This window comes from Dromaius novaehollandiae, chromosome Z, assembly GCF_036370855.1.
Source record: "Dromaius novaehollandiae isolate bDroNov1 chromosome Z, bDroNov1.hap1, whole genome shotgun sequence".
Taxonomy (NCBI): Eukaryota; Metazoa; Chordata; class Aves; order Casuariiformes; family Dromaiidae; genus Dromaius; species Dromaius novaehollandiae.
The window spans coordinates 62,863,879-62,891,259 of NC_088132.1; the positions used below are offsets into that span (position 1 = coordinate 62,863,879).

General features: G+C 38.6%; 1 protein-coding gene across 1 annotated transcript; it reads left to right on the forward strand.

The window, feature by feature from the left end:
- The first annotated feature begins 916 nt into the window (after positions 1–916).
- LOC135324670 (DEP domain-containing protein 1B) lies at positions 917–18,654 on the forward strand. Its single transcript, XM_064501395.1, has 11 exons — positions 917–1,440; positions 2,038–2,303; positions 7,078–7,213; positions 10,022–10,149; positions 10,940–11,070; positions 12,132–12,179; positions 12,562–12,702; positions 14,191–14,357; positions 15,870–16,046; positions 16,710–16,895; positions 17,197–18,654. The coding sequence occupies exons 1-11, from the start codon at positions 1,393–1,395 to the stop codon at positions 17,356–17,358; spliced, it is 1,590 nt and encodes a 529-aa protein (XP_064357465.1). The 5' UTR covers positions 917–1,392; the 3' UTR covers positions 17,359–18,654.
- Positions 18,655–27,381: the final 8,727 nt, after the last annotated feature.

The window sequence follows — 27,381 nt, forward strand, 5'->3', positions numbered from 1 at the left end:
CCTGTAACAACTACTATAACATAGTTTGCTTTTCTGTTTGATATACTGACAAGTTTGGCATTTGGAGAAAAAAAAATGTGTTATTTCAGGGTGCTGTATGGGTATATCTTGAGAGGTTGCATATAGCCCAAGTATTCTAGTGACATCAATACAAAATGTTATTGAACCCATCATGGTACACACAATATTAATGCCTGTGAGAATCATGCAGTCTTGATCTTGACAGTCACTTATTTTCCTGCTTGAAAATTGTGCATCCTACATGCTTAAATGTATCATAATTTTCAGTTATGACAGGGGAGTGCAATATAAAACAAAACTATTATAGCAAACATTTACTGATAATGAGAGGAAGTGGAGTTAAAATGCTGCATCTCTTAGATGTAGCTGAGGAGAAATGCTAATGTTGCCAGCTACTTCTTTATAATAGTCCTGAAAACAGACATTTTTTCTTTCTGTGTGAATTAGTGTGAAAAGGACACAGTCTCTTTATCAAAGTGGTAATTAACCGGACAGAACCTATATTGATGTCTTGCATGTTTTTCAAACGTAAACCTGGCCCCCCTTCCTGAACCGTTTACGGTTCAGGCACATGCTCAAGGAAGTATGAAGAAGAACAAGTAGCTAATGTTCGTTTTAAAAATTAGGTAATGTATCTTTCAGGAAGCTAAAATGTCCCGCTGAAGCAGGTATTCGGCTAGATTGCCCACGAACTTAATTTCCCACTCTATCCAGCATTTTACATAAGGTAACATCCCAGGAGCCCATCAGTGCTTTTTGGGCCTTGTGCAAGGTCTGTTACCTGTTTTTCCCGGGGGACTGTAACAAAAGAAGGCGCTCCCGCCTGCCCTGCAGGAGTCAAGTTACACTCCACTCTTTCTGCCTCTTCCCGCCCCGGTGGTTCCGCCTCCCGCCCGCCATTTCCCGCTGCGGTTCAGCCGGGCCCAGCGGCCCTGCTCAGCCGAGGGGCCCGGCGGGACGCGGCCCCACGCCCCCGCCGCTCCTCCTGGCCGCGGGGCGAGGCCCGCACCAAAGACCGCGCTCCCGAAGCACAGGGCTCGTCGGCAGCGGCGGGCGGCTCCGCGTCCCCCGGGCCCAGCGCGGCCGTTGCCGGGCCCCGAGCAGCCGTTACCGACCACCCGCAGGGCTCCCCGCCCCTGGAGCTGGGGGCGCTAAAGGCGTCGGACGCCGGGAGGCGGGGCAGCTCCGCGCGAGCGGGGAGGCGGGGCAGCGAGCCCCTCCGCCATTCACGGGCAGGGGCGGGCTTGTCACGTGCAGCCCCGCTACCCAATAGGGAGAGGCAGTGTCTTGCGGGCCGGGATTCAAACGGTCGGCGGGCGCGGCGCGTGCGGCGGCCGGTCTCCGTGGAGACGGTGGGACCCGGCCGCGTCCATGGAGCTGAGGCTTGTCGGCCCTGGGCCCTACCGCGCCACGCGGCTGGTGAGAGCATCCCGGGGCGGCGGTCGTCCCGTCCTGTCCCCCCCCCGCGTCCTGCGCAGCCCCCTTCGCGGGGACCCCGGGTAGCGGCCCTTTGTCTTGAGGCAGGCCTGGCCGCGGCCTGCGGCGGGGCGCGCCGGGCCTGGCCCTGAGCCATTCCCCGGCCGTGGGGGCCCGGGGCTGCGCTCGCCTTCCCGCGGCCGGGGACCGGCGTTTCCCAGGGCCAGCGCGTGTGGGGTGGGGGCACCCCGTGCGCCGCGCGTGGCCGACCGGGGGCAGGGCCCCGGGCCCGGCAGCGCTGGGCCTGGGCCCACCTTTTTGTCAGGTGAAACCCCAGGGGGAGTTAAACCGTTAGCTGCGGCTGTGGAGCCGTGGGTAGCATGGGAGCCTGGATATTACAGTTTGCAAAATCCTGTCTTTGTGCTTAAATCCTAGGTGATTAAATCTTAGTTTTAGATTTCAATGCTCTTGTACAAAAGGTGATCAAAATGCATGCAGCTGTGCATTTAGATCTGACTGCATTCTGATCTTACCTCACAGGACTAAAATGTTTCTAGCAGAAGAGCTCCCATGACAGTTTGCTTTGCTCTTTTTCTGTAGTGGAATGAGATAATCGAGCTCTTTCGTTCTGGGATGCCTTTGCGGAAGCATCGGTGCCGCTTCAAAAGCTATGAGCGTTGTTTCAAAGCCTCGGAGGCAGTGGACTGGTTACATGAACTACTCGGCTGTAATCAAAACTTTGGCCCAGAAGTAACTCGCAATCAAACAGTTAAGCTGCTTAAAAAATTCCTGAAAAATCATGTTATTGAAGACATTAAAGGAAGATGGGGCAAAGAGGACTTTCAAGATGATGGTCACTTATATAGGTAAACCTATTTACAGTGACTTCATAAAATCTTGGTTTTATGAAAACAGGGAGTAGTAATACTTGAGTATTGCTTTTATAAATATTTCTACAAAATGCCTTTGAAAAGGTGACACTGTCTCTTTTTCTGCCTGTCTGTTAAAGACTGTCTTTTTCTTTAGTAATGCGCAAATGTTGTGATTTAATGTTTGGCTTTTGGAAGGCACTTTACTTGATTTCATCTTATGAATACTAACAAAAGCCTTTTCAACTTTTATCAGTTAATAAGTTCTGTTTGCTGTTAATAGATGTCAAACTTGTCAATTATTAGTTAAAAGAACACATGTTGAGGAGATATTGATGGAAGTGAGAATGGTGTTGAGTATCCAGCTGCAGTTTTTCTTCTTCCTCCGCTCACCCAGGAACTTTGGATGCTCTTTTCCATTTTTTCTGAGAGAAGGGTTTTCTGAATTTAAGTGATAAAAGAGAAAGTTAAGAGAAGAAAGAGAAAGTTAAGTTTTATTAGCTCACCCTCAAGAAAGTTTGTTTACTTACTTCTGTTTAGCCTCTTAACTGGTGGCTTGTTAACAGGGGAAACAGTTTTATTTGCAACAAAAGCCCAGTCTTATTGGACATCCTTCCGTAAGTGTCTAAAGAAAAATCCACTGCATTTAAAACTGTCGTAGATCTTATACACACATTAAGAAGTTGGATGGCCTTAAAGCTGGAAACTAAAGATCCTGTTTGCTGGCCTTACACTAGAAATATTGAAGACAAGGAGAGCTGTAGAGGAGCTTCTTTCTTGACTTCAAGTTGGAGAAGACTAAATGTAAAGGATAGTTTGGAGTGGGCCTTTTGCTTATTTGAACAGAGCTGGAAAAACAATTGCCTTGGCAAACATGCCATAGACTTCGCGCTCCGAAGACTAGTAGAGGAGCATTAAGTATGCTGAGAGTGGTGGAAGACACAGCAATTGGCATCTCTGTGTACTGTGATTGGTGTTTCTAGGGATTATGGTCATTATGTGGAATAGAAAAATGACATTTTTTTTAAGGATAATTCCGGGTGTGTGTTTGGACAGCAAAGCAGAGAAAGGAGTGGGATTTTGAAGAAACACAGGAGAGAAAGAGAGTAAGGCAAAGGCCCTGGGAGGGCACCGGGTGTTGATTGTACAAAACAACTTCTTTTGAAAAGGAGTGGAGTACTTGCATTAAAACAACTTGTGATATGGAAGCAATAGGATAAATGCCTAATATTTGATATCCTCTAGTGTTTTGCGTTGGTAATGGGTAACTGACACTGCGTTAGTGCTGCAATTCTAAGTATACCTGTTAAATTTTTCCCTTAGAATCTTTGGAATTGAACTTTTCTTTGTGCTGGAAAGCTTTCACATGTGTCACCACACATGCCTTTCTTTTTTGACCTCTGATACTTGCTCTCAGGTCTCTGCATCTTTTGTGAAGGTGCACTTCGTTATCCTTCTGATATGCTCTAGTCTCTTCACTGTAGAATACTTATCAAAGTATTCCCTTATAGATTTTGTTCTCCAGGTGAGGACTGTTTGTAAGCTGACCACTCAGACTGAAATTACCCTCAATTTGAAAGAAGCTGAAGTGAGGCAATGTGAAGGAAAAAAAAAAAGTTGTTGGAAAACATCAAAAGAAATCAGTATTTAAAAATTTTTCCATAAAACAGATGAAATAGAAGAAATACATATTTTTTCTACTTATGCCAGTATTGTAGTACTTCTGTTTTTGAGATTTTTGTCTTTCTGCATGTCCTACAGAGAAGACTTTTCCTTATCTGCTGCAGTGTTCTGTGTAGTCTGTCTTACGTTTAGCAACTTTTGAGTGTTGTTCCTATTTGTTTTCACAACCCTGAATAAATTAGGAGAAATAAATTGGGGGAAGAAAGTTTAGACGCTCCCTCCTGTGAAATGGTGGGCCACTATGCTGTTTTGGGGATGTTAATACAGCTTTGGCAGACCTGGTGGCTCTTTTGATCTTGGCTCAATATACATTGCTGCTTCTACTGATGACTTGCATTTCCATATGAAGTGTTTTATCCTGTCAGTCTGTATTTTTATCAGACAAATACATCTGATATAAGCAGAATATTCACATCCTCATATTGGCCATTACTAGCTCTTGATTTAAAATTGATAAGGTGGTAATTGGCCCTTTTAGATGTTAAGGAATCCTGTAACCACCGACTCATTGTTTTCATGGACCCTCACTTCTTCCTTCCTCATATACCCAAATCTTTGAAGGGTAGAAAAGCGATGCATGTTATCAAGTGATATTAAAATGATTAGGTGTTGATATGGTGTACGGTGATCATGCATGTCACTGGTTTGGTAGAGCCCACTCCTGCACTGTCTATTCTTCTTAGGGCAGCACTATCTATATTTTTTTCCACTGGAGCCACAGGCATTAAGGTGGCTAGAGGCTATACTTTGTCCTCTCTCTTCCTGGACGTGGATTAGTTTTGTCAAGACTGAATAGTTTTTGGTAACCAGGGATATTATGCTTTTTCTCTTCTGTTTTTTTTGGTTTTTTTTTTTGTTTTTCTCTTGTTTTTCTCATTGTCAATGTGACACATTCAAATGATTTTGCTGATTTCTATTACGTATTATCAGCCATTACCCCTTCATGAGCTGAAGGTTATAGGAAGCTCTGAGAGTTGGCTGGGTGAAATATCGCTTTATGCTTGCCACTTTCTTACAGTCTTTCCCTAATCATCTGCTGTTTAGACAGACCTTTTGCTGTCTTAATGTTCTTTTTCCACCTCCAATTCAAAGGATAATTGAGTTACTGATGGAACAGCTTGATATTTTTATTAAAATTGCATACTACTTATACATTTTGGAGCTATCTTTTTCCAATAGGCTTGAAGTATAAATAAAGTGTAGACTAATATTTTTGATGTGTGACTTTAATCGGTAACACACACTGGTCTCCTGTTTATGCAACCTAACTCCCATTTTCCAGTCTTCCTTTATTCAATGTCCCGGCAGCTCCCTCTGGTGGACTTTCCTAATTTTACTCTGTAAATACAGGTCTCGCACCATGTTGGTATAGGTACAAGTGCAAGTACCTTTTAATTCCATTGACAATGCTTACTCTGGAAACCTTGAGATGAGTAATATCTTTTATAAATTACTATCTCATTTTAATGTAATTGCAACTGTATAATACATTGCACAGCTGTGTTATTAGAAACAGGGTGGTTAGATCTTTCAATAACCTTTGATGTAAACGTAATTGTCTGCTCTTATTCACTCCATAGAGCATACAAAGCATTCATGAACATTGCCAAATGTTGATTTGGTTTGTCAGGCAAACCTTAAATAAGAAGGTGAGAACCAGTGAGGCTTCTAGAAATAGCAAAGGCCGTCTCTGTGTCCTGGCTTACTGGCTCAATGTAGTCTACAACAATAAATGGGATGTTACAGTTTTGGAAGCTTTTAGGTTTTACAGGTCTTGGAATCTGAACATTTGCATTAAAAGCAAAAGGAGAGCACTGCATATTTGCTGCTAAACCTTTGGGAAACCCGCTGTGGTGCTTGCTTTACTGATGGTACCTATGTTAGTTGATGATACTGTTCTCCAGTCTTCACATCAGCCACAAACAGCTATCTTCCCTTGTGTAAACTCCTAAAATGAGTGTTTTTGCCTGGAAACAGTTAATTTTAACATGGCAGCTTTGGAATGTCCCCCAGTTACTACCTTCAGGTAACATTATTTTGCTAATGAATTTGATTACCATAAAACTAGAAATTTCTAGCTGTTCACCCAAATGCCTTGCTCCTTCTGGATCTTGGCATAATGCTGCCTGAAAAAAGTGGAATGCACCTACTTTTTTTTTCTGTTTGTGAGAACTCATTTCTTTACTGGTTGGTAAGGGAGGAAGTCTTCTGAGGATCAGAAGGTAAGATCTGTGAGGAGAGGTGTTTTCAAACTGTGGTGCAAGCCTGTCAAAGCAGAATATTGGTCAGGGTGGTGTAGCTGTGGTGGTGGTAAATTTAAACTGCTGTAGCCTTCAATAGTGAGAGCTGGGTGGGGAGGAACCAAGGTGTTTCAAAGTGATTTAATTCTGATCAGATTGTAGATGTGGCTGAATTTAATGTGATCTGGAGTTTGTTTTGCAATATCTGCAGAGGCTAGTCTATGGCATCCTTTTTCATTTCCACCAACAAATGACTTCTAGGGTGAATGAAATTTTGCACAGCTGGTTGGAAAACAATTGCTGAAAAGAACTCTGGAATGTGATCTTGGTCTGGAAAGCGTGCAAACAGAAGAAATGGTGATGTGGATAACATTTTTCTGTGACATGCATGCTTGCAAATTAAATCCAAGTGTTAGTCATGTGATCTACTATGTTGCATTGCTTTGGAAGGTGCATGTTAGACGTGTACCTGAGATGGGAAAATCTACTTACAGCTTTTTCAGCAGAACCAGCATCTTCTCATGAGGGCTTGAGTCAGTTGTCTAAGTGTGGGCAGCTGGTGTCTTTTGAGATGCAATGGGGTATTAGACATCCATATGAGGCTCTCAGCTATGTCATAGGATGTACAAGGGACCTGCAGTATTCTGGAGGAGCAGCTGGAGGCCAAACAGGATGGCTTAGGACATTTGGTGTGTCACTCAACACCTGTCCCAGGCAACTAAGTCACACTGTGGAAGTCTGAGGCATTTGTCATATGTATGCATGTGAAGGCCTAGTACACAGCTTTGGATAATTACGTAATTCAGAGTTCACAAGCTGTAAAAAAAAAAAATGTTCTTTAATTGTAGGTTTCCTCCTTCCTCTCCACTGAAGCCATATCCAAAGAAACCTTCATGTACAAAGGAAGTAATTAAATTTCCAGATTGGAATGAACCTAAGGCTGGCACTTCCCAAGAACACATCCTGGTGAAATCAGTCACAGTGGTAAGTTTTGTTTTCGTTTCCCCAAACATATGCATATTTGGAAAGCAAAATAGGTAATAACATTTGTTCAATTTATTTTTATCTTAGTTGCATCACAAAATATTTGGCAATGAGGTTAAATGCAAAGTACTTCCATTATTTTAAAATTATGGAAAGTGAAGTTGTTCTTAATTGCTTGCTGGGGATGTTGATTTTGAGTGTTCTTTCTGCTACAGATTGTAGTATCCTTAGTATACTAAGTTCAGTGTGGTTGTATCTGACATTCAGTTTGTATACCAGTTTGTTGTAATTCCAATAATGCATTTGTTATATTACAAGAAAAAATAGTTATTTTAGTATTGCTTACTGTGTAACTCTTTTACTGGGACTTTTCATGTAGTAGAACATATACAATATTACTCCCTTTCTAGCTACTATGAAGTTGTTAGGGCTTCCATTCCCTTTGTCACCATAACTGTCTTGTGGCTAATGAAAGGTGGTGCTGGATTCCTTGTTTCCCTTTGTGAGCTTAGAGGATGCTCCTGCTCAATCTTTACCTTGATTGATCTAACCTTTCCAAGCTGTTAAACTGTTGCCTTCATTGGTAAAACAGAATCACATCACTTCTAACAACCTTAACATCTTAAAAGCCTAGACTGTGCCCATTACATGTGTTCTGAACCCTTCCTCCAGGATATCTTTTGCGTGTGAGTATACTTATGCTTTTTGTGAACTGGAGGGACTTCTTGTAATTTTTTCTTTTTTATTAATGCTGTTCAGTGCAGCACATTAGCCTTGGATTTCTTGGTTATCAATAGTCCGTCTGGAAAAGTAGCTCCTACTATTTGGCTGGACATCTAGAAGTCCTGAATAAATAGCTGTTCCATATTTGGAATTTAATTCCTTATGTGCAGATCTAATATGCCTTTCACGTACAGCAGGTTTCTGTCTTGATGTAGTACACCTGTTTCACAGCATACATCTGTTTTTATGTAGGATTTCCCAAGAAAACAGGAAATTTTAGGATCTGAGTGTCTGAAACTCAAACCTCTGTGTTCCAGGATATGACCTATTCCTTTGAATGGCATTAACCTCTGGTCCTTTTTTGAAGAAAAGTGGAGTATCCGAAGTGCCTGCATGTGGTTCCATATAAATATATGCTGATCTAAGTCTGTAGATTTGATTTCAGTCTTCTCTTCAGCTAGACATTTCTGCTGCCATTTTCCCTGTAACAGTACCTAAATGTGTGGGCCACATGGTGAGGTAGTTCAGTGAGCTAGGCTAGCTGAAAAGAATTTTTTCCCTTCGGTCAAACCAGCACCTTGAATCAGCTCGTTGAAACTGTGTGGGCTGGAGCCAGTGAAAGGGAGAGAGTGGAAATGCGTGGTCCAGGACAAGGAGGAGAAAAGGGCTCAGCCATTTTGGATCTGAACTGATCGTAAAGCCGTGGAGCAGTGAAGGAATTGAGAAGAGGGTTTCTTCCTCTAGAGAAGAGAAAAGCATGACCCTTCCTACATCGGTAGTAGGTAGATGACTTACAGGGGAGGAAGAAAAGATGGTGCCGAACGGAAGTTCAGAGAATATGATGTTTCTTAGGCACTGCTGCAGTCTTAAGATGTTACAGCCTTTAGTTGTCTGCTCTGAATTTTGTCCAAGCATCCTCCCCGATAGGGGTCAACAAAGGATTGCATATATGTCTGCCTCAGGTGCTACAGGGTATTGTCTGGCATTGTAACTCAAAATAGCTTTCTTTAGCAGTTTAGGCTAATACAATGGACTTGTGAATTGGAGTAACTGAGCCACAGGAATATGCTTCTTTCTGCTGGTTCTTTTACAAAGGTGTAGCTTCCAGTGGAAGGGTGAAGTGGACAGGTAGCTGAAAGTGGCAGTGTCTTAAAATGCTGCAGTAATTGATATCTTGATATATCGTCATGATGTATGAAAATACTCATATATTTTGTGCTAAGGACCGGTTATCTCACATCATAAGCATTTCAGAGGGCATTACCTGTATCAAACTTGTTCTAGTCTGGTGCCATGGAGTGACTGCCAACTACTGGTTGGAGTGATCAAGTGCATTCCTGGACTGCATTTTGTGGTTTGGTTTTGGTCACAGGGAATCTTGTTAATGTGCTCTGAGGATTGGTCTGTGGTGCAAACCAAAACACAGTTGCTGAAGATGATCAGGAGCTTTGCTTAGAAAAGTATACTGCTGACATAATGCATCCATTGACACGTTCATGACAACCTTCAGGCATTGAGCTGGGACTGGAAGATTAACCAGAAGACGGTAGTCTCACAGATTTGTTCTCTGTTGCTTTAGTTCATTCTGTTACAATGGTGGACTAGCTCTGATGAATTTCTTTAGCTGTAGCTATTGGCTTTTCCTTTCTTCCTGTGTAAAAACTCCTTGAGGAGTTTACTATTTAGTTATGGTCAGTGTATGCTGAATAAGAATGAATATCAGTCTTTTGTATCTTGGCTAATAATTCTTCAGTAATTTCTCCTGTAAGTGGTAGCTGAGAACAAGTGACTTGAGCTGGTTTTAATCATGGAGAGAATCTGAATACAGGACAGGATGGCATTGATTTCTGAATTTTAAGTGCTGTTCTGATGCATATTTTCTGACTTTGTCCAGGACTTCGGACAAAATATATGAGAGGCAAAGATGCTTCGTATTTATAAAACCTAAATGCTTGCAGCCTGGAGACTTTACCAGAACTAATGAATATTTAAAGTACTCGTAACAGAAAATATACTGTAGGTGTACTATACGATTTAATATTAAAAAAATTGCCAGCTAATGAGAATTGTTTTTTTGCATATCAGAACTCTGAAATGTGGTACAAGCGTCACAGTATAGCTATAGGAGAAGTACCAGCGTGCAAGCTTTTGTACCGCAGAGAGCTAACACAGGCAAATATAGAAGAGGTCTGGAAATCCATGACATTGTCACGGTGAGTGTACTTGTGAGTCATCCATTGTTAGACTAACACTGTATAGTGGGCGAGTCTTGTCTGTCTTCTCTGCTAATGCTCATTATTTCATCTGCTCATCCTTTCTCACTGCCATTACACCCGTATTAGCTAGGCTAACCATACTGCTTGCTGTCTGGCTATCAAATTCTGCAAATAAAGTTTGCAAAGAAACTTCGGTGAGTTTAACATCTTTGACTCTTTTCCTCTTATGCTATATCATTCCTTTTGTTCTGTGGGCTTTTTGTTTATTTACTTTTTTCCCCAATTCCTTTCTTGTGGTTGTGAAATTGAAGCACTCCTGTAGCAGTATAATGTTGTAGAACCCTTTAATGACATGTGCAATATTTAGTCTGAGGATATAAGAAATGGAACAGCTGATCATGAATGCAAAAGGCTTTGTAAGACTGAGATAGTCTTTACTATTTCTAGAAGGAATATCCTATACAAAATTAAAGGCATTCCTCTAGACCAGTAAAGCTTTTTCCTGTAAAAAATACAGATCAGCTGTTTCTACAACATGTCTGAAGCCTTACTACAGATTTTTATATTTAAAATGGTATGTTGTCTTCATGCAATAACCTTAGTCTTCTGCAGTATAGCATAGAAATTTTAATGATCAAAGGATGGATTTCAAACTGCTTTAGTCCTCCATATGCTAAAACAGTAAAATGGAAAGGATCTCTTTCAGAATCATATCTATACTGATACTATGTGTTTGTCTCTTTCAGACTAGATGATATATGAACCATATGTTTATATATTTTTACAGCTTACAAAAGATCTTGGGTTTGGATTCTTTGGATGAAGTGCTAGATACAAAGCTTGTGAATTCCAAGCATATTGTTCAAAATGTGTACAATGTCAATAAGCAAGGCATTGTCATTTTAGAAGATAAATCAAGTGAGTATTTTTAGTAGTTTTTATTTAACTTTTGTTTAATATATTGTAGTTTGCTAATATAGAAAGCATTAACTCTAATCTGTACTAACATGTGGCATCTTTGTACTTGTATAACCACATCTATACTAGAGTTTTTATGAAATATACTATTCTTGTCTTCTGAAGTCCCAGTAGCAGGAAGCAATATTCTTCCATGTTTTTACCCTCTTCAACATACTTTTGCTTTAGCAGGGTTGAAAGATGAAGGTGAAAGAACAGCAAGTCTTTACCTATGAAGATAGGGATCTTACTCATTTTAAGCTGGCTTTGTCAGCCCAACCCTTAACTGTACCTGAATTGGAGGGGGCTATGTGAGGTCAATATGTATCTCGAATTGAAAAAGCATCAAAATATATACTGAGAGAGGCTTAAATATTTCTCATTTTTGCATCTTCAGTCAACGTGTTTTAAGATTAATGCCAAGTTTAAAACTCCTTTGGTGCATCAGGGAGAAATTGAAGCATCGTTGATGCTGTGATATATTACTTTACCAATCTCATGGAAAACACATCTAAAGTGGTGAAATACCAGACTGGAATCTGGTTTGGTCTGTGAACGAAACCACATCCAGAGTCTGTATGTATTCATTTTGTGGATAATTGGAGCAGTTCAAGAATATTACCTACCTCCTTTCAGAGCTGACAGAACTGAATTTGAGAGTGCAACTTCAGTGCAAAGTAAACACCTTACTGTAAAGCACTATTGAAGATGTAGCTCGATCTAGTTTGGCTGACTTTTGCAAGGCAGGCTAAGGATTTCTTCTTTTGCTGGTCGAGTTGTAAGGGCAATAGGTGCAACTGATTGATGTTGAGTACTGGAGGTACTAAAGCATTGATCTAACTCTAGATTTGATGGAAGATATTTATATGTTAAGGGATAACTTGCCTTTTTAGTTACTCAACTTCCAACTAGAGAAACTTTCTAAAATACAAGAGTTTTCAACTTCAGTTTTATCTTACAGTTTAACACTTAAATTCTCAATTTTTTTCTTCCTTTCATTTCCCCCCTTCTCCCCTGTGCAGAGGAATTACCTCACTGGATATTATCAGCAATGAAATGTCTAGCAAATTGTAAGTATATTCAAAAAAAAAAAATTAATTGCTCCTTTACCACTTTATCAAATATCTCTTGTATTCAGAGTTGATATTTTTTTCTGATTGCAGACTTGAAAATGGAGTTGAGAAAGATCTACCACCATCTGTCCTCCTGCCAGTGCAGTCTATTTCACTGAAATATATAGAGCATTTAACAGTTCTATTCATATTTTTCCTGTTACATATGTTTTCACTAGATCTGTTGAAATAAGTGTAATGTAACTTTGAATAATGAGTCTAAACTTTTTTCTGCTTGAAGTTGCATTTCTATTCTAGAATAGAAAATAATGATCTTGCTGCTGGCTGCACATGTTTTCTTCTTTTCTTTTCTTTTCTTTTTTTTTTTTTTTTTTTCTAGGGCCCAGCTGCTCAGATTTGAAGCAGCCCACATATTCAGGATTTGAAAGAGATGTCTTCAAAACTATAGCAGACTACTTTGGCCAGATGAAAGAACCTCTTCTCACATTTCATCTTTTTGATATTTTTGTCAGTGTGTTAGGTAAGTAGTCAGGGATGTAACCAAAAAGGTGTGCTTTTGAATTAACTTTCTTGAATTAATATACCATATCAAGAGTGTCAAATTTCTTTAGAACCTGTACCATCCATTCTGCATATGGACAGAACTGTTCATTATTTAAATTTAACATATCATTACTATTTCTATAGGTTGTAATGATTCTTTATATAGCAACTTTATTATGACTAGCTATTCCTCAGTGCCACTTCTAAACATATGCACCAGTATGCAAGCCAAATCTTCCCTTGAACTTAACAAAAGCTTTACTCTGAAAATGAAATTAATTACAATGCTTTACCATGCTTTTTTGGAATACTGTCTGTTTTGGCTGCCATGCTTACTACTGCACTTTTTTGTTCTTATTTTAATAACAAACAACTTTTTTACATTGTGTGGAGCAGACTGGCTTGGTGGATGAGGGGATGCTGTTTATCTTGACTTTAGTAAGGCTTTCAACAGTTTCCCGTAACATCCTCAGGCTGAAGTATGGGCTAGATAAGTGGACAGTGAGGTGAACTGGAGATCGAACTGCTGGGCTTGAAGGGTTGTGATCAGTGGCTTGAAGCCTAGCTGGAGGCCAGTCATTAGTGGAGTACCCCAAGGGTCAATACTGGGGCAATTGCTGTTTAACATCTTCATTAATGGCCTGGATCCTGGAACAGAGTACACCCTCTGCAAATTTGCAGATGATGCAAAAAGGGGAGGAGTGATTGATACACCAGGTTGTTTTCCTGTCATTCAGAGGGACCTCGACAGGCCAGAGAAATGGGCAGAGAGGGACCTCATGAAGATCAACAAAGGGAAATGCAGAGTCCTGTGCCTAGGGAGGAACAACCTCACACATCAATACAGGCTGGGGACGAACCAGCTTTGCAGAGAAGGGCCTGGGGGTCCTGGTGGATCACAAGCTGAACATAAGCCAGTGATGTGCCCTTGTGGTAAAGAGGGCTCACAGCATCCTGGGCTACATTAGGAAGAGTGCCAGCAGGTTGAGGGAGGTGATCCTTTCCCTCTGCGCAGCCCTGGTGAGGCCACATTTGGAATGATATGTCCAATTCTGGGATCCTCAATACAAGGAAGACGTGGATTTACTGGAGAGAGTCCAGTGAAGGGCCACGAATATGACTGGAGCCTCTTTCATATGAGGGGAGGCTGAGGGAGCTGGGAGGAGAGAAAGCTGAGGATGAAACCAACTTACTGTAGTTCTCTGGATGTTTACTAATATCCGTCTAGGTATATAGGTTACAATTATTAATATTCCCCAGTGTATCAGAAGGAAGTCTTGTAAGTACTTAAGGTGCATAGTGGGAAATGATTCTAGTCCTAGAATCATCTTCCTGGATTTTCTGGTTAGTCAAGTTTCTAGCAGGATATTAAATGAGCAGGGACAGTTCGAGAAATACATTTTAAAAGTTCTGGAAAAGCATAAATCTGAAATGTTGCTGAATTTCCTGATCTTCTACAAACCAGGTCTGCTGCAAAAACACAGCAAGGTCATAGAAGCTCTTCAGATTTCCTGTCTCCTGCTGCCTCCAGAAAATCGGAAAAAACTACAGCTGTTGGTGAAGATGATGGCAAGAATTAGCTTTAACAAGGACTTGCCACCTCTTTCTGAATCAGTGAGGACCAGAACCTTGGTATGTATAGTCTAAGGCAAAGAGTCTAGACAGGACTTTTGGAGTAGCAGATAAAAGGTTCTGATTGGAGAATGTATGCAAAATACAGTTTGCCTGTATGTTGAAGAGCTGATCTACTCCAACTGTGTGAAAAGCTACTTTGAATTTAGATAAATTAGGGTTTCTTGGTAAGATGTAAGCAAATAAAGAATTAGCTCAGAATCTGGAGGTTTCCCTGTCTTTGAAAGTAACATCTCAGCTGGTTTTCCACTACTGAGTGGAAAACATAAAATACAGCAGAAGGCGAGGTCTCTAGTGTTCTTTCTTGCTGCAGAAAGTGAGAAAAAGATGCAGAAAAATGCTGACTGTTTCAGTCATAATTAAAAAGATGTAGCTGAATATTCTGATTCTGATTTACTTGTTCTAAGCCATTAATAAAAATCCTGCCAGATTATTTTAGTACCTATTTCTGTACATCACTTAACTGCAAAACTTTTCTTCTCTGATGGTCACTTTAATCAGATTTTGACAAAGTCCTAGCTTGTGTTAATTCTTTTTGTATAGCGCTATTTGTGGAGTTATCACTGATGCTTGCAACAGCATGTTATGACAAAGTCAAATTGGTATGTATTGCATTAGGCATAATTGATAGAGATTCCATCTGGCTACAAACATCTCTCTTTTGTTAACTGTCAAGGCTTCTGCAAGGAAAAGGGCAACAGAAAGCTAAGCAGTAGAGCCACTCTGTAGAAATGTTAGTTACACACATAAACCTAAATTTGTTCTATAGCGGTTAAGACTTTAATTAACTATGAATGGTATTTGATTAGAATAATTAAATTCCTGACTGCTAATGTTATAATTTAATTAACTATAAATGTATTTGATTAAAATTATGTTAAAATCTACATTTTATTTTTAGAAGTGATTCCTTTACAATCCATGTACTTCATACTAAGTTTTTTTGCAGCAGAGTAAAATATTTATGGCACATGGCAGAAAAGGAACACTTTGCTTGCCTTCTGTGCTAATGATGTTAATGACTTGTGCACAGACAAAAAACTCCTGTAACTAATGGTCTAGACTGAATGTTTGAGCCTGAAACTACATGAAGTGAGCTGGACCTGAACTTTAGTTAGTTTAGGATTTGAAAATCATGACATTAACTTTTTTTTCTGGTGCTTAACTTCTAATAAATTGCTTTGTAATTTTTAAATCTTTGAAATATGTGTCCTATTTAACTGGAAAAGCCATGTAAAATGGTTGTCTGGCCAAGTTTTGAGAATAAAATGGACCTAGCCATTCTACATCTGAAGTTAGGGTTAGACTGTAGGTATTTGCAGCAAGAGATGTCTTCAATCCACTTGAACAGTGTCATTGTACATAATACTGTTTTTTTTTATATTGATGTTTGGAAGTATGGTGAGTTTTGTACTCTGGAAATTTTTTTTTTCTGAAAGATCACATTTTTAATATAGTCTCACTTTTTCCCCTATTAATAGAGAAAAATTATACTTTTTTTTTCCCCCTCAGATGGTTCAGGCATTTTCTCGTTGCATTCTCTGCTCAAAGGATGAAATGGACTTGGATGAACTGCTTGCTGCTAAACTAGTATCTTTTCTCATGGACAATTATCAAGAAATCTTAAACATTCCTTCCTCCTTAAAAGCTTCTATAGAGGAACATGTTGTACATCTCCAAAGAGTCCAAGTAGGTGTCTAGCGAAAAATTCTTATGTCTCTGTGCTACTGTAACAAATTTATCCTTTCTGTTCCTGAAAGTTTGACAGATCTTAAAGACCTTATTTCTGCTAGTATATGCAGAGCTGATTAATTTTCACTGTTGTCTATCAATCATAAGTATGTATTTAAATCAAACTAAGCAGATCTTGGGTCGTTTAGAGACAGGAACATGTAAACATGTTTTCCTGTTGGTCAGTTCTGTATCTTCAGGGAATGGGGTCCTGATCTGGGAAATTAAATTTGTGGTAGTGAAGAAAAACTGTAAGGGGTATTCAGTGCTTCCATTAATGTTCTGTTTTTCTGCTAGAGCTATCCTTACTTGTTCAACTTTTTCATAACTTTTTTTCTATTTCCTTTTCCTTTTTTTCTCTTTTGTTCAAAGCTGCAGTCTTTTTAGTTCTTTCTTCCTTAATATGTACCGAAATGGTTAGTCATTTTTAGCTTCTTCCAAGAATGAGGCAGGCTTCCTTAGTGTCATGTTTTTTTGACTTTAATGCAAGAGATGGGAAGCAGAATCTCAGGTCTTCACTCCTTATCTTCTTTATTTAGGGACTTTAAGTGGTCAATTTGATTAAGCCACTTTTCCCAAATTTATTCTGGAAGACATAGCTCTTCTGTTTACTCTCTTCAGATAAAATATGCTGGAGCTGACACTGATGCAACTTTTCCTGCACCATCATTTTGTCACCAAATCAGTACAGATGAATTTGAATCACAGAGGGCAAATGGCTCTCAAGAACCACTGGAAGCTTTATTGGAAGAAATTGCAATGAATAAAGAAATATCTGTCAAAGACAAGAAGAAGAAACTCAAACAAGTAAATAAATTCTTCTACAGTCTTAATTTTAAAAAGTTCTATTGAGTCTTAAATGTCTAGTTTTCAAGAGAAATTGAGATTTAAAATAATAGATATTCTTGGATTTATAGCTTTTTAAATTTTTTTAGAATAGAGGTGCTGTGATGAATCAAACCATATTGGAAAATAAGTTTTCTATATAGAGTGATGTACAGTGCATTAGAAGAATATGTATTTTCCTGTTCTATAAGTGGAGGTGGCACTTTGCTTAAATGCTAAGTTTTGTAGTGAATTCTTCATTTAAATTGATGTATTTTTCTAGTTTCAGAAGTCTTACCCCGAAGTGTATAGAATACGATTTCCTACTCCTGAAGCTGAAGCAGTGCTATTTCCAGAAAAAAATAAGCAGAAACCACCAATACTGATGTGGGCCTTAAAAAAGCCATTTCAACCATTTCACAGAACCAGAAGCTTTCGGATGTAAATGGTTTGCAATTCATCAGCAAACTGAATCCAAGCATATTATCGATTGGATATTATGCAAAAGGAGCCTGACCAGCGAGTAATTACTCAAACTACTGGAGTAGTAGTTCTACTGCTGGCGCAGTAGAAAAGGCCAAAAGAAGAGGAGAGAATTGAGGAGGTAGAAATGTGAACCTTTATCAGTATTTTTTAAAATCATTATTTTTTTTAATGCCCGTTATTTTTGAAAAACCACGATGGTTAATCTACATGGGTGGTAAGACATATTTGCTGTATTCTAACCATGCCTTCATGATCTAAATGCATTTTTTTTTTTTGTAATGTACTGTTGGCATCTTGTAAACAGAAATTTTTCCCCTGAAAATAAGTCTGTTGTATAAATTGGACTATATTTGTTCACATTTAGCTTGAGGAATTAATATGCTGTACATACTTGAATATGTATGAAACACTGGATTTTGTTTGTGTATCGTAGCATTCTTGATATCTAAGGCTGATTTCAGCGAAGCGTAAAAACTAGTCCTTAATTTCCTGATTCATGTGATGCATTACAGTTTGAGTCAACTGTTGAAATTTCATTAACTTCTATAGTGCCAACCCAGGTTTTTAAAGCAATTTCCATACCTCTTAATAAATATTGCTGTTTAAAATTGGATGCTTGTCCAATAGAAGTTGCACATTTTATCAAAAAAATCTGAGCCGTGCATTTCCTCTGGAAAAGACAGGCAAATGTGGAAGTGACATTAAAGGATACATCCCTTTAATGGTTGCATTTCAGTGCATTATGAAATATACTGTATCTGTAACTTGACTATGTATAACTTGATTGGTCCTGACAGCACTTTTGAGCTAGTAAAGCATTAACATTTTCAGATATTTACTTAAAGTGGTGGTTTCATGTTAACAATCAGATTTTTAATAAGCAGCATTTCACACACATTGAATCCCCAGAGTAGAATCTGTGCAGGTGAGAAGGTAGCTGACATCTCACCAAACTGCTATCTGAAAATATAATAAGCATCATGGTGACTGATTGTCCTGTAATGTAATATTGAGAGCATTTTCACTTTACTAACCTCTTAACTGGTCAATAAGTTTTAAGATGTACATTGCAAGGTGGCTAGCTTAATAGATTGGAAAATTCCTCAAGCATTGTGCTTTTGATGAACAGTATATGCATGATTCCATGATGTGTTTTCACACATTGGTTATACTTGGATTTGATTTTAATAACCATTTCTTAAGCAAAAGTGATACATTTTTCTTTAGCAATATTAAAGAAATGTTAACTAATTTATATCTAAAGTAGTCTGAGACAACTTATTACTTTTTGTACGAGGTCTCCAAATGTGACATAACCTTTTAAATTTGCTATAGTCTTCTGTCTATGCTTATGTACAGTTGAAGTTAGACTATCACTAGACTACTCACATAAAAAAAATTTGATTACATGAAGTACAATAATGAGTTAGGCTAGTAGGAAAGATTGTCTTGTGTCAAAAAGTGGAAACTCAGCCTAAGGGAACTCTGACATCAGTCCTTAACTGCAAAGGAGAGATAGAAGCCAATCTCTTAAGCCATTAAAAATCGTTTCCTTGTTTACTGATGTGCCTTTTGGTGTTGCACTGGATCTTTTTTTCCCCATCGTTCCTTTTTTTTTTCTCCTCCTGTTATTCTTAGCTTTCTTTAGCCTGTTTTAAACAGTATTTTTTTTTGTTTAAAATGTAATTAAACTTAATTGAAATTTCAATTAAAGTTTACACATAAGTTTCCATGAGGAGAAAATGAAGATATCTTAAATGCTTCTATGGGTCAATTGCCTTTTCATTTCAAAGAATTCTTTCCTTGACTGTAGTAAAAATAAAGCAAGTCTATTCACAATTTCCATGCCTGCCAAACAATAACACAAAATTATCTAAAAGCTCAGAGGGTCTGTAGGGAACTAAAAGCTCAGAGGGTCTGTAGGGAACTATATACAAAATCATAATTTTGCAGACTGAATTATAACTGTTGCCCAATCTTGGAGACACAAGACTTCTCTTCCCCTATTACTAAGACATGTGACTATGGCCCCTACTTATAGTTCTTACCTGCCTTATGACTGGACCAACTGCACATACGCAAGAGGACTATGGTATGAACAAAAGTAAGCTTGCTTATTTTTTTAAGGGTGGAGGGTGTGAGAAGAAGGCTGCTAGAAGGTTAGTCTGTAGCCATAAGCTATAGTCAATAGAAACTTCAGTTTGGATATTAACTTCTCAACTATTAAATGTTAATTAACACTTAACTTCATTAAAGCCCTATATTGTCTTTATATTGCTAAGACCGAACAGCCTGAGGTCTGTTGGGTTTATTGCGCTTGCACTGTGTGGGGACCATAGGCCAAGTGTTCTTTTGCCCCTACCAGTGGCCATTTTCTGAAGAGGCCCACTGAATTAAGTGCTATGTGACACATCCTTTTATAATGCAGCAGATGGAAGTCTCAAAGGTAGAAGATGTGGTTTTAGTTGCTTTTGTAGTTTACTCAGGCTCATGTTTTTCATCAAAGAAGAACAACCTAAATATCCACCTGTAAGCTCTTAAATTAAGTAGGAGCTATTTCTCATTGAATTTGAACAATGGCGTTTAACTCCTTAATACTGAAACAGCCATTAGGTGTCATGGTGCTACTCTGCTTTTTGTGCAAGGGCCAGGGACTCTTGAATAGAAGCTTCTTTTTTTGCTATGCTAAGATCCTTGCCCCCAGCTCAGCATCCTTTATTTCCTCCCACCCCACCCTGACCAGAATTCCTTTCCTGATCTGGTAGTTCCTGGTGATCCCATATCTATGGCAGCTTTGCTCTAGAATTTCCTGAAAGAGGGGAGAACACTACTGATCTCCTTCCCTTCATGGGAAGGGAGATGGGACTTTGCTTCCCCATCGCTCTTGCTATTTGTGGCAGTGCTTTCTTTCCTTACACAAATGCAGTTTACTGCAGCTCCTAAATTAACAACCAGTCATCAAGAACATCTTTTGGTTCACATGTCTCATTTTCTGCTGTAATCCTGGCACTGATCATACTGTGAGTAATAGCTTTCATCATTAGCTACTAATGCACAAGGATTATTTAATTACTTTTACTTTGAATGAGTCTAATTCACCTACTAATTTATCAAGTTTGTGATATCAGCTGTTAACATGTATGACTACAGAGAATGATTGATGCCTGATGTTATTTTCTGAAACTATTTTCAGATGTTACTTTATTGTAGAGAGGAAGTTTGGGCAAAATCTGGGGGATCTCATTGTCTTGTTCTGTTAAGCAGAAATAAGAACTAAAGATAAGAGGGTAGCATGCTGCCAAACTGTGCTTTTTTAGTATTACCATGATATGCCAGAGATTTTTCCTTCCCTTCCAGAAGCGTGTTTTCCAACGTAAGAGCTTCTCTTTCCTTTAGTTTCTTTCTTTTAGCCTATGCTAACTCAGTATGACTCACTTTATCTCTTGACCAGAAATTTTTAAGTTTCCTACTGCCTTTGAGCTTATGATTCTAGTTATTTTAGCTTTAGGAGACTTCTTAGGTTTGGAATTCAGAAACTCATTTCTTACAGATATTACTTACAGATATTACTTCCTAGGTATTTAAGTGCACTTGAATTTTATTAACTTGGAACAACTGATGTGCTTTATACTAGCTGTAATGCGCTAACATTACTTTTTTCATCAGTTCCTCATGCTTATAGCAGAAATATGGGATGAGAGGCTTCTCAGAAAAACAAAGCCTGAAAGATAGAATTAGAAGTTATACAAGTAAGTTTTTTAGCCCTGTGTTTAAGTACTTGCAGTATAGTCATTGTTGATCAAGAGCTCTTGCTATATTGGGTTGTAATTGTTTTTTTCAGAAACTCAGATTATAGAATATTTAGATATCTAAGACACCATTTATCTCCTCCCTGGATAAAAATTTGGATGCGACATAGATACATTGGAGGGGCAACCACTGCATTCCACTGACTGTAAAGGGAGTAGACAACTCTACTAGTTCTAGACATCTAAAGTTAGGAGATGTATTTCTTTATTCATGTATTTCTGTTTGGATTCCCACTTCCCATATAGTTTCATTGTGATAATTGTAGAACATAAAGGAGATGCTCAGGCCTGTGTTTGAGAAGAATGAAGCTGATATATGTGCATGATTTCTTTCTAAAAGTGATTGAGAGGGGCAAGATGTTTATACAATATTAGTTTGGGGTAGTTACTTTCAAGTTTACAGCTTTTTGAGGACCTTTGGATATCCAAATCTGACTGAAGACATATCTTGCTTGCTCTGGGAGAAGCAGGAAGAGATCAGAAGAATGTCAAATACACCCTTATTCAAAAGGGTAAGTGGGAATAATCTAAACGGCTAATAGCAAATGAGTCTGAAAGCAATCCTGGGCAAAATAGTGGAAAAACTGATACAGAATATGCTGGGGTTTTTTTTGTTTGTTTTGCTTTGCTTTGTGTGTGTTTTTTTTTTGTAATAGAATATGCATTGCTTGGAAAAGCTGGTTTTGTTTGTAATGGAGGTAAGTTTGTTTGATAGTGTGTTTCAGTTCTTGACTCCTGAAAATTTTCCTGTGGGATTGGGATCCCAGTATAGAAGATTTAGGTTAGCTGACCAAATAGACTTAGCTCCTCTTATTTATTTTTTATGGATTCCTTAGAGGTACTGATGGAGCCGTGGACTGTGGCTGAAAATTGTGGCCACAATAGGTTTTCTATGGCATTTCATTTAGTAGCATCTGACAAAATTATTACTAGTTAATGTCAATAAGTGTTTAAGTGATTAAGAACTGAATAACTGCAGGCACGAGGGAATCATAACTGATGGAGATACTCTTTATGGATTTCTACAGGAATCAGTACTAGATTTTCCTGCTAGACAGTGTTTTCCTTAAGGATGTAAAAATAAAAATCAGTTAGAATAATTAGCTAATCTCATTAATGTTTCAGAATGGTTAATAATGATAATCAAGGTATTAATATGGAACAGTTCAGGTTGAAAATGAATTCAAACATGGTCATATCAAGGTTATACATCTAAGAAAAAGAAATGTAGGTCATTAAAAAAAAAAAAAAGAGGAGGAGGAGGGAAGACTGTTCTAGAAAACTATGGCTCTGTAAGAGATTACTCCCACAGTGAACAAGGCTTTCCAGTATTATGCTGAGGCAAAGGACTACTGTGATTCTTGAAGGTCTAAACTGGAGGTTGTTGCATAAAATCAGCTGACTCATCTCTTGTGTGTACCTCTGCACTCAATACCGAGAGACTGACACCGAAAACATTGCCGTTTTTGCAGGCTTTTGTAAAACTGTAGAGGATGCAATGTGAGTATTCAAAATTATTTTCCTTAGACTGAGTTTGCATTGCTGCACAGTCTTATCCATTTATGAGAAACAAGAACAGGAGCTCACTTGATTAGCTTGTGGAAGTGCAGAGAGAAGTACATATGTTGGTAAGCAGCAAAGAAACCAGCCAAGAAAAGAATAATGTTCAGTGGTTAGAAAATGAAGCTGGATACACTTAAAAAAAGGAGACTTTTTTTTTTTTTTTTAAAAAACATTGGGGCACTGAAAGATGGGAATGTGATGAATTTTCATTTTTCTTGGTATCTTCAGAACAAGGTCTTTCTGGAGGGTATTTTCTGAAACCCAAGTCATTGAGCTCAGGGCAGGGTGAGCAGAGGGGAAGCATAACAACTTGTGATATGTGAGAGGTCAGACAAAATCTTAGGGCCCTTCTGTGTTTGCATGGTATGGATTTTTACATGTGAGACACACCTGTTCAAATTAATTATCTTCATTCAATGACTTGATACTCAGGAGGTGATGTGAAACAGTTGATTTGTCATTGCTTGCTTGATTTCTGAGGCAACTAAAGAAATCAGTATTGGCTACTTCTGTTTTTCAGCTAAATCCCAGTGGATAAAGGCAAAGAGGGGTCAGCTGGTGGGTTGCCAAGGCACAGCTGCTGCTGGGGATAATGAAGATCAGCTCTGCTCTGCTCTGCGAGGATGAGGTATGTCTGCTCTGCTGCAGTTGCTTTGCCTGGGAATGACAGAGAGGATAAGATATATGGAAATGTGGTCTAGTGGCTGGTATGAATTCTAGTAATACAGTTTTTGTTGCAGTTTGAGAGAACAAGTAAGTATTTCAAAATGTGCATCTTAAGTTTAGATTCTCTTTTTTTAACTTGGGATTATGTGGTGCTGCATTGATCAAAACTGATATCCAGGAAAGAGAATTCTTGACATCCAAGGCAGCCTAAGGTGTCTCTTGTCTTAATATTAACCTAAAGTCATCTACAGCTACTTTTCTTGAAGTGAATTTTTGTATTTTCTCTATTGCAACAATGGTTTGAAGTCACTGCAAGGTTCTCTGAAACTTTAGGAATGACTGAGAGAAGAAGCTTCTGGCAGTGTTTCCTGAACCTGCTTGCTAAGGGAGAGGATGGACTGTCCTCAGCAGCTCTAGACTCCAAAGGTGAATAAAAGGCACAATACCTGCAATACATTCACGTATTTGTAAATTTTACTTTTATTTCCTTTTCTAACCTTGGCACTTACTCATGTGAGGATCTGGCCTTGTGCTTGACCAAGACTTTGTTATTTGTTTTCAAAGCTTGTGTGCAGCGCTGGTTTTCAGGCTTAATCTCATGAAAAGCAGCAGTTCTATGTTTTGTAGCCAGCAGTGGGGAGAGAACAAGATGTGGGATTGTTCGTTCCTTGTTTGTTATAATGGTTTGCAGTATATTAGCTTTCCTGTTGCAAGATACTGTGCAAAGAATAATAAGCTTTTTTGATGTTGAAATCTATGGGAAATATTTGGGGATTTTATGAAAGGATCCTTCCCTTTCTCTGTCTTGATAGCCATTTAGATTTTAATTTTTATGTCTATTTATCAGTCTGGATGTTTGGTAATTTATGACCCAGCAGAGGTCACCCTTGTGACATTGTTCAAAACATACAATCAAAGAGAAGGAGTAGAGACAAAGTTCATATAAAAGCCTTTAGAATTTTATTTTATGAAGCATGCTGTTGCTAATTAGAGTTAGGCTGGTATTACTGTGTCGTAATTAGGTATGTGACTTTTCTTTAGGCACTATAGTAATGATTATTGTTTTGTAAAATTCTTACCTTCCAAATGTTAACCTCATTAGTATAGTAAAATACCTACTTACTGATTTTATTCAATAGTAGTGTTGTATTTCCAGTGTTGGCTGCATAGCTGAGTAAAACAACATCAAGAGGGAACACTAAAAAAACAAATTACTAAATGGCGCTGTTGTTTAAGTGCTACATGCTTCAGGTTCATGAAGACATATTGAAATAGTGTCTGTATAACAGTAATGACTGAAGCAGCAAAAAAAAAAAAAAAAAAGTGGGGAGGGAGAATAGGTGTGTATTTTGTCTCTTCTTTCTAATAGTCTATAAGAATAAAATGTGTCTTTACCCTCTCTATGAAAGAGCATTTTTTTAATTTGTGATACTTTTTTTGAAGTGAAAATTAGGGGAAAGGGAAGAGGGAAAGGATTGATTCTTTTCCTAACACCAGTTCAGAAGCGCAGATGTAAAATGTTATCCCTACATTGTATTGCAACACTAGAATAATCACTGGTTGTTTTCTTGATGTTAGTAAGGGTAACACTTTAGTTGCATACAGAGTTGGTGATTCAGATAATAATCCTCTCACCACGCATAGTGGCAGTCTTGTTTTAAATGGACTCACTACGTGGTTTATAAATTCTGCTTCAATAGGAAAACTCAGCAGTGGCTGATATAATTGCTCTGCCCCACTTGAGTATTATCTTCTGTGTTAATCTGAGCTAACTCCAAAGTAGTTTTCTCCAGTTAGACAATAGAACTGGCTGTGCAACAAGAGTATTGTCAGAGTTGCACCTGAGCGAACTTGGTTTAATGACCAGAGCGTGACACTGAGACCTGGGAAAACATGTTGCCTTTTGGTTCAGCCAAAAAGTTTTTCTGAACTTTACAAAGATGTTTTAGTCCTTTATTGTTACTGTGGGTTTTTTTTTAATAATCAGAGTATCAGTTGTCCTATTTCACAGAAGTTGTTTATAATGGCTTAAGAACACACCGGGCTGAGAACAATATTGCAAGGTCTTGAAGTAGCTGCTAAAACCATATGCTGTGCCTCTCTTCAGCAGCAAGACTGCAAGTCAAATCAGTCTCAGGAATAGAGACTGTGCTGCTTAATTTTTGTTTTTCTTTTCTACCCTCTTCTGCCTTTTTGGAGGCAAGATCAACTTGGAGCAGCAGCTTTTCCCAAAGCTACTCTTTTTCTCTTTATCCTTTGCAGAAGATGGTTACATACCATCTAAAAACTGGCAGCTAGAGAGCATAATTTCATAAAAATGCTCTCTAAATAGAGACAGAAAATAAGAACTTTGTTAAAATGGAAGCCTTTTCTGAAATGGAAGCCTTTCTTACTATGCTGTGACCAGAATGCTGTAATATTTCCTCTTTGAACGTGTTGTTGAAGACATTCAGTGTTTATTATTTGCTGGGGAATAGGAAAGCCAAGGTCTTAAGACCATGAACCCTATTTAGTGTTAATCAGCAACAGTGTATGTTGTTGCTTTTGTTCCTTTCCACTCATCCTGTTGAAATGAAAATAGTGTTGAATGCATTGGGCATCCTGTGGACATAATAGTATGTGCTTATATAATTAGACTATAATCTAATGGATATGCAAAAGAAGGGATATAAGAGATATTAATGTTGCATGAGTAACACAGCACTTCTAGCTCTTGAATATTTGACTCTGCTGTCCTAATGATCTTTTATTGGAATACATTTTTGTCCATGGCACAAGCACAATGGCTTTTGCCTGATATCTTGTGTGTTATAGAAAACCTGGACTTGTGAGCAACCTTACAATTTAATAAGCTTTTGTTAAACCTAGTGAAAGAAAAGTAGATGCAAAATCAGGTGCTCTGCATGGAATCAAATTGGGTCCAGCTGTGCTGAAGCTAATAAGCCCACCTGAATTTAGACTTTCTGGGTGGAAAATGGCTGGGATGTTTGCCCTGTTTTCTCCTACTTCTGCTTTTGAGAACCCAGTGCAGAAATGTCTGGTTTTGACAGAGAAGCATGTTTTGCAAAGTCCTACACTGGTTCTAGACGCAGCATAGCTAAATTAGTGTTGTATGTGAGCCTCAGCTAATAAACGCTTCAGAATTTAGACATGTGCATCCATAAGGTCACCCTCAAATGGGTAAGCTGGGTCTATCCGGGCATGCTTAGATTCTTCTAAGATGCTGTTTACAAATCTTGTTATTAGTCTTCAAAAAGCCTAAATGTTTTTAACTGGTATGTGTTACTCTTGAATTTCCACCCACCTGGATTAAATAGAAACCTAACAGCAGCCCATTTCTGTCTGCTGAAGATATTGTATTTACCAGGCAGACAAACAGTGCATATGTTTTAAAAACAACAAATCCCGGTAAAATTATTGTCTTGTTTTCCCAGGGTGGGTGAGGAGAGGTGTATATAATTTGAGAAAATACAAGGGTAATTGTGCAAATCTCTGTCCAGAAAAGCTGCACCACATGCTCCTGAGTGGTGGAGAAGACTACATGTTCAAACAGATCAGACTTGGATTTCTCTGGAGGACATGCATTCCAGGATGTGTAACTATTGCACGCTTTTAATTTTATAATGACTGTAAATATTTTTCTAACCAACTAGAATATGGAGTGGACTAGACAAAATAGGCTTGAATTCCTGAAGCTACAGGCTTACCTCTGAAGGCTTTGTATAGGCTCTTGTAAAGTCACAGCTGTAGAAAACCCTAGCTGTGACCCTTTTGCATTAGGATTGTGTTAGCTTTTCTAAGATTGTCTTAACTCTTTTTAGAAAAAAGCCTCATCTGGGAAACTGCTAGCTGAATTTCACTGATTCTTGTCACCAGACAGATTACTAAGAGTTTAAGAGTTGTTTTTCTTGCTTCAAGTTAGAGATTTTCCTCCGTTGACTTTC

Excerpts from the sequence above, each read along its gene's own strand:
- LOC135324670 (XM_064501395.1), top strand. The coding sequence starts at position 1,393 with ATGGAGCTGAGGCTTGTCGGCCCTGGGCCCTACCGCGCCACGCGGCTG. Across the intron at positions 2,304-7,077 it reads GATGATGGTCACTTATATAG|GTTTCCTCCTTCCTCTCCAC; the intron begins GTAAACCTATTT and ends CTTTAATTGTAG. Across the intron at positions 16,896-17,196 it reads AGAAGAAGAAACTCAAACAA|TTTCAGAAGTCTTACCCCGA; the intron begins GTAAATAAATTC and ends GTATTTTTCTAG.